The sequence below is a fragment of the Miscanthus floridulus genome, chromosome 2 (assembly GCF_019320115.1).
Source record: "Miscanthus floridulus cultivar M001 chromosome 2, ASM1932011v1, whole genome shotgun sequence".
Taxonomy (NCBI): domain Eukaryota; kingdom Viridiplantae; phylum Streptophyta; class Magnoliopsida; order Poales; family Poaceae; genus Miscanthus; species Miscanthus floridulus.
Window position 1 is genome coordinate 21,130,500 of NC_089581.1, and position 7,384 is coordinate 21,137,883.

At 43.0% G+C, this 7,384-nt stretch overlaps 2 protein-coding genes across 2 annotated transcripts; one reads left to right on the plus strand and one right to left on the minus strand.

Annotated features, from left to right (window-relative positions):
- Positions 1-276: 276 nt before the first annotated feature.
- On the minus strand, positions 277-3,712 carry LOC136538161 (uncharacterized). Its single transcript, XM_066530139.1, is given in 8 exon segments — positions 277-663; positions 806-1,036; positions 1,365-1,610; positions 1,723-1,821; positions 1,927-2,064; positions 2,066-2,104; positions 2,207-2,298; positions 3,389-3,712. Coding segments are annotated over 7 exon segments (882 nt in total). The 5' UTR covers positions 2,270-2,298; positions 3,389-3,712; the 3' UTR covers positions 277-597.
- Positions 3,713-6,069: 2,357 nt separating this feature from the next.
- On the plus strand, positions 6,070-7,178 carry LOC136538162 (uncharacterized). The gene has a single exon (XM_066530140.1). The coding sequence runs from the start codon at positions 6,245-6,247 to the stop codon at positions 6,827-6,829; it is 585 nt and encodes a 194-aa protein (XP_066386237.1). The 5' UTR covers positions 6,070-6,244; the 3' UTR covers positions 6,830-7,178.
- The last annotated feature ends 206 nt before the right edge of the window (positions 7,179-7,384 follow it).

A 7,384-nucleotide genomic window follows, 5' to 3' on the forward strand; every position in this document is an offset into this window, starting at 1 on the left:
TGGTGGAGATCAACCTAACAGTCCGTTGTCCGCTGGCACCATGACATCACTTTCAAGAGAAAAAAATGAAGAATAAAGGAGAGGAAGATGACTGGGAGAAGAAAGAAGAGCCTATGCTAGGCTCAATGGCTGGCTCTGCTGCGCAGTTCTTAGTATAAGTGTCCAGATTACCAGATCAAACTTCGGTTGTTAATATGTATGTATGATTTGGTGATTTACTAGTGTACCAAATTTCGAGCAAAATTCTGTTGGGAATTTCAAGTTTGGTATAAATTTGCTAAAAATTTGACATAATTGTGTCCAGTCCTCATAAGGTATGACTAAACCCTGTCTTGTACACCACTTCTGTTAGTGTTGGGCTTCTGGCACTCAAGGCACCCATGATGAAAACTACTCTTGAAGCACAACGGCTGGATATACTATTTGATCACACGAACAAATTTCAGAATGAAAAGGTACATAACTTATTTGTTATTTTATTCACTTATGTTTGGTGTGATTCCATTAGTCCTCTACTTGTCTGTTTCCTCCATTAAAGCTATAGGAAATATAGAATAGCTCTGATCATAGCAGGTTGATACTCCTCAACTAAGTTTATCAGCAATTAGCAGTGAAAACAGGTGTAACCTCAGGGGCCAAGGTCCCATCGATGACATGATTAACATGCAGCCTGTTCGTTTCGGCTTATTCACTCGTATCTTGCTTATAATCCACGGCTTGAACAGTGTTTTTCTCTCACACCAAATTGGCCAGCAGTATTTTCAGCCATGGCTTATAAGCCAATTCAGCCGAAACGAACAGGTTGATGGTCAGTTTGAGCATCTGCTGCCCAAAAGTTGGATATTTTGATGTCGTCTTTGGTCATCAACTCAGAGTACTCTTCATGGTTGTAAACCACACTGCTCTTGCCCCCAAACTCGATAGGAAGGACTTCCGGGTCGATGTACTTGTGGATGGCCTTCATGCTCTCTTCATCCTTCGGGTAAACAAACTTCACCTTCTCGACCGTTCTCGGGTCAAGGAAATATTTGACAACCTGAAAGAATTAGCGACATTTATGTTGCAAAGGGAAACAACACCACTTCTTCTCTAAAATTTGGTTTTGAATTTGTATATTTTGAACAAAATTAGAATATTTTGTGCAACAATCACTTCTCCTATATGGCTATCTCTCAGGTCCTGTTGTTGTTCATGCAACGTGTAATTTTGTTTTGGCTATAGAAAAAAACTTGTGAATTATCTTCTGTGAGTTGTCCTTTTAATAGTATAAGTTGATTGTTTAAGATTGTTCGTTTCAAAAAAAAAAGATTGTTTAAGATTGTTGCCTAAAAATCCAAACATTGGGGAAGACTGACAGACTTTACCTTCCAAAACGCTTCGAATACTTTTGGGGGATTGAATAGAAATGCAATGGCCAGCCTCTCAGGGTAATGATTTTGCAGGATGTTTACAGTTTCTCGGGCAGTCTTTATGGGCACAGCATTTGCCATTGTCCATCCTGTGAAGTCGATCAGCCAGATCATTTTCTCTTGACCTTCAGGCAGGCTGAGGATTGCATTCTCCAAAGAGTATACAAGGAACCGTATCTGTCCTTCATGGGATGATGTATTCTGAAATTTGAAAACAGTATACAGATGAATTCTGAACAAAGCTTACAGAGAGCAACGGTTTTCGGAAAGAAAAGACACTCAATGATAACACTTTAAAAAAGGGACTTCTTGCCTGCTTTGCTGGTCTCATAACGACAACCGTTCTCCCCTCTCTGTCTCGAAAACTTGCCCTGTACATTTTACCGGTTTCCCCTTCAACAGAAACTTCAGGCTAAAATACAGTAACAATGATGTTTAGTTACTTTACCGGGGTTCAGATACCATGATACTTGAGGAAAGCAACGTCAGGTAAATAAAAATCAATGGGCGGATTTATCCAGCGTATATCCTCTGGCCTGTAAGCTGCTCTCCACTTGAGACTGTCTTCCAACATTTTTCTGGACTTAGCAACATTCCAGTTACGGGCTTCTAGATATCTTTTTAAGCATGCTTCGCTGCAGTACTTCTCACCACGGGGCAGACAAAGTCTCAAGTGCAGATTTCAGTTCAGCAATCTGCTCGCTCCGGGATAGCTGTGTCAGAAATGGACAAAGAAATACTGCGATTAGAAACTGTATTTTTTTATTTTGCAATGAAATGACAACTTTCAAAATTACCTTTGCTTTTCGCTGATCAGCATCATTAGAATCGAAATGAGAGGCATGCTTTCTCCTAAACATGATTTCTTCCACTCCCAACGATGGTCAACCTAAAATGAACTGTGTCATATCGTGAAAGAATTGACAGTGAGGAACCACACACCGAATTTGTTCTAAAAGATAAAACATAAAACATAAATGCAGTATTGGTGCCAATTACAAAGCATGGTACTGGCGCCAATAATATATGTAAATATCAGGATTAGTGGATTTTACATAATACCGATTAATAGAGCAATACTTTGTTTTCAGGACACTTTCATGGACACTGAACGGTTTATATACTTTGAAAAAAAGGATACAGAATTAAATGCAGCCTAAATCCAGGATCTCCATTTCTGCATTCATAGCACTAACATAAATGCGGATTTGTTCTTAAAAGACAACATAAATGTAATTGCGGTCCTGATGCCAATTACAAAGCATGCTACTTGAATGGGATTTTACTTGATCATATATGTAAATATCAGGGTTACTGAATTTTACATATCACTGATTCATAGAGCAATACTTTGTTTTGAGGGCATTTTCATGAAGACTGAACGGTTCTTTGAAAAAAGATAATTAGTTGTAGACTACATCCAGGATTTGGGCTCCATTTCTGCATACACTCACACTGACGTGTTTGATGGTTTCTTTCCACGAAGAACAGAAAGATAATTAGTTGTAGACTACATCCAGGATTTTTGTAGACTTTTTTCCATTCCATAAACGGAAAGAACCTACTGAATGGCCGGGCTGCTACTATGGAGGAGTTAAGGGGAAAGAGGGCTCTTGTACCTAACAGCTCAACAAGATCATTCTTAGAGGAAATGACACATCTGACAAAGCCGAAATTACCAACAAGAACATGAATTGTACAGGTAGAGGTAGGCATCAAGATCTCGGCGTTTCCTCAAAAGACAAATCTTGATTCTCATATCACTTGCCGACTTCCGGTATAAACAAAGAACAGAGAAGCAGATTGTGCCAGAACAGGGGCTTTATTACTAGATCGACGGCCACAACTAAATAAACAAACCTCTGTTCTTCCAAGACCAAAGGAAACAAAAACAAGTAGAGATAACCAGACCAGTTTGCTATCGACGCGGACACTAGAAGAAGAGGAACAGAAGAGGGGGATCGAGAAAGGCTCCATACCAGCAGGATACTCAGGACAGGCAAGGAAGCCCGGCAGATGAGGCCACAGTCCAGGAACCTGCGAGTCACGCAATGGCGGAAAGACGACTAGCCATGGGCCGGCGCCGGCGACGGGGACGGGGACGAAAGAAGAAGAAAACGAGTTGGACTGGAATTTTCCTCCCTCTTCTCGCTCGTTGTCCTCTCGTGGGAGCAGGAATCAACGCACTTGTGATGAGAGGCAGGCAAGGGAGGGGCTTATAGAATTGTACCGATCGGTCGCGTGCTTTTAATTGCTTTGGTGGATGGGACGGCGCTCTTGACGTCGCTTCGCCTTCGCTGACTTGCATAGTTGCATTGCACCACCGAGACCACGAGATGGAAGGGTGCTGCTATACTGCGATCGACGTCAGATAAGGAACAGGACAGCTGCAGCAAAAGGACAGAGATTGTTTTTTCCGCCTCTCCACCGGACCAGGTAATAGAATTGTATTTTTTTTAATTGTGAGGTGTGAGTACACTACACGCATGACGCATGCTCTTTTGTTAACACAGCGCTATCAAATTAAAGTATATTAAATTTGACTGATTATATATTTACGAAATACCAATATTTATAATATAGATAACATTAAATTTTTTGTGAGATATACTTTTATAATATACCTGTTTTGTATCATAAACATTAATATTTTTATCTATATATTTTTCAAACTTATAATACTTTAACAAAAAAATGCATTTAGATTTTTTTTTGAATAAAGGTAGTACAATTCAGGCCACACGTACACATTTCTACTAGAGGATTTGCAAACTATTCGTATATACACAGCTTAATGTCAAACTACACTACAAATGTCACCAGAACAGAATAGTTAGTCCAAACAAGCACAGAGTTATAGGCAGGACTAAAAGCACTACCATACCAGAAACAATTAAGTTAACCAAATGAAAAGGGCAAAATGGTCAGAAACTTATATCCAGAAGCGAGTCAGGAGTCGGCGACACTAGCGGCGTTGTAGTTCTGTTCATAAGTTCATTAGACATTTTTACAGAACCTTTGAGCGATCAAGTTTTTATACCTAGTGTAATTCAATTCACGAGCACTACTAGCGCAGAATTTGACCCGTGACTCCGTGAGCACAGGTGCAGAATTTCAATTGTTAGGGACTGTGTCGCGGATGAATATATTTAGGGCTTGTTTAGTTGGCGAATTTTTTGGCGAAATAGTACTGTAGCACTTTCGTTGTTATTTGACAATTAGTGTCCAATCATAGTCTAATTAGGCTTAAAAGATTCGTCTCGTGAATTTCATCTAAACTGTGTAATTAGTTTTATTTTTTTATTTATATTTAATGCTTCATGCATGCGTCCAAAGATTTGATGTGACGAAGAATCTTGAAAAATTTTGGGAACTAAACACTACCTTACTTCATCGGCACCTAATCAGTGACAGTAATAACAAACATGAACGAATCGTCTTATAGTCTAGTAATTGGATTACCAATGTTTTGAAACGTTGATTATGTGCCTTCAAGGAGGAATCTTCTTGAAATTGGGGGCACTAGCACTACATTTGAAAAGTAAATTTGCGCAGCTTGCCTACAACATGGGCCATCTCTCGTTCACTTGTATTTGTGTATATAATATTCGCCGTAATTGAGTGGTGTTCAGCAGGACGATGCATTTTAAGGGACCACAATCAGTATGCAAAATCCAATTTGGCTTACGAGAAGCTCTATCTAGCCCTAGATCCAATGTTATGACTTGTGAGTTAATAAATATATAAACAGGTATTTATATGCCTGCCTGCCTGCACCTGGGGATGGTTTCCAGTGAACCACCCTCTGAATAGCAACTTTTTAGCTGAGATTTCAGCTCCATCCGCTCTTTTATAGTGGTCTTGAGCTTTGAAATATCCCCCGTTTGACTAGTTTTGGATTCTTAAAAACCAGTTTTTACATTAGTTTCTAAAATCTAGATTTTGAGGAAAAAAAACTAGTGGCGATGTTTGGATCCCCAGTTTTTACTTTATTTATTGCTCTTTGGGCCGTAGAAAAGTGGTAAAAGCTAGATATCAACAGCTTCTTGGTTTTTAAAAATCTAACAAAAACTTGCACAAGAAACTGAGCAAAAACTAAGTTGTTTGGATCCCACCAGGTTTCCAAAACCAGATTATAAAAAACTAGCAGTACGTTTTTTTCTCGCGGCAAAAAAGCATCGAACCGTACGCATTCTCTCACTGCACCGCGGGACCCACCCGTCGTCCTGGGCGACACGTAACCCAGCGGACCCGTGCAGCCACCACGCCACCTTCCTCCAGGTCAACCACCAGCTCAGGCCGACGCGATCAGCCGGGCCGGACTTCAAACTTTTCCTCTGAATGGAATGGAATATCCATTCCCTGTTGCTAGTTTCTGCGTCCCTTTGGGAGTTAGGGCCGCGTTTAGTTCATCAGCCGATTCTGCGGCACACTGTAGCTACAGTATCATTTTGTTTTTATTTGGTAATAATTGTCCAATCGTTAACTAATTAGGCTTAAAACGTTCGTCTCGCAGAGTACAACTAAACTGTATAATTAGTTTTTGATTTCGTCAACATTTAGTACTCCATACATGTACCACAAGTTTGATGTGACGGGAAATCTTCTTTTTGCATAGTGCAAAATTCAGGAAACATGGCAAATAAACATGGCCTAGGAGTCGCGTACCCATAGGCCCCGGCACTTGCAGCGGATTTATCCTCCCAATCCCAACGAGCAGAGAGAGAGAGAGAGGATCCCCAGGCCGCCAGGGCACTTGCAAGGGATTTCAACCAGCAACGAGAGGGAGGGGTTTTGCTCTTGCATGGTTTGTGGCGACAAGGAGCTCGTTAAATATGGACGCCCTGCATCACTCGGACGATGAGGAGGAGCAGCGGGGCCGGTACGCCACCAGCAGCGGCAGCCCAGGCTCCAGGCTCGGCGCGCGGCGGCGGAAGCGGAGGTCCGGCGGCAGCCACCAGCACCTGCTGCTCATGGACTGCGTCGTCGGCGGCGACGGGGACGGCGGGTTGGAGGACACCGTGCCGCTGCCGGACTACGAGCGCTTGTCCCAGTCCGCGCCCCTCCACGACGACGCTGACGACGACGATGCCAACAACCCGCCTCCGGCTCTGCTGGCTGCAGAGGAGCAGCAGCAGCAGAAGGCGCAGGCGCTGGCCAAGCAGGGGGCGGCGTCCCCGCCGCCGCCAGTGCCGCCGCAGCAGAAGCCGGCGGCGTGGAGGCTGATCGAGTACGTGCGGTCAAGGAACAGGTCGGGCGGCGCAGCTGGGGCAGGGGCCGGTGGGTGCGGCGCCGGGTCTGACGGCGACTCCAGGAGCTCCGAGGACGGCGACGAAGGGAAGAAGGACAAGAAGAAGAAGAAGCGGTCGTCCTGGCTGCCGGACCCCGATCGCCGGTGGCCGGTGCAGGGCTTCTACTAGCGCGCCCTTGCGTGCGCCGAGGTTATCATTTTCCCAGTCTCCTCGTCAGCAAAAGTAAAACCATTAGTCATTTTTTTTTCGAGGATAAAACCGTTAGTCATGAGTCATGACGCGTCTCTGACCCATCACCCATGTGTTGGCTGCTTCAGTCTCTCTTTTCATTTTTTTCCCATTTTCCTTCTTTTCGGTTTGGGTTTGCAATGTGCCAATGTCAATGTGGGTTTGCCATGTCAATGCACGGACATACATGACGAGGACAAACCTGGCATGCTTTTTGCGATGTACTGTACGGTAACAATGTAATGATCTGCAAGGCAATATATTTTGAGGGCGACTCACGCCACGCTCAGCTTTCAGCTTCCCGGTGCTGATGCACCATGACATGGGTAAATTTGTTTTTGCCACTAAAGAGCCTAAGAATTACCACATATCTTTACAAAAAAAAAAAGAACAACATCATGCTCTTTTTAGTGGTTGCCACTTACCCTTACCAAAAAATAAACATTTATGCTCTTTTTAGTGGTGCCGCATATTAAAAAAAAAACATATATGCTC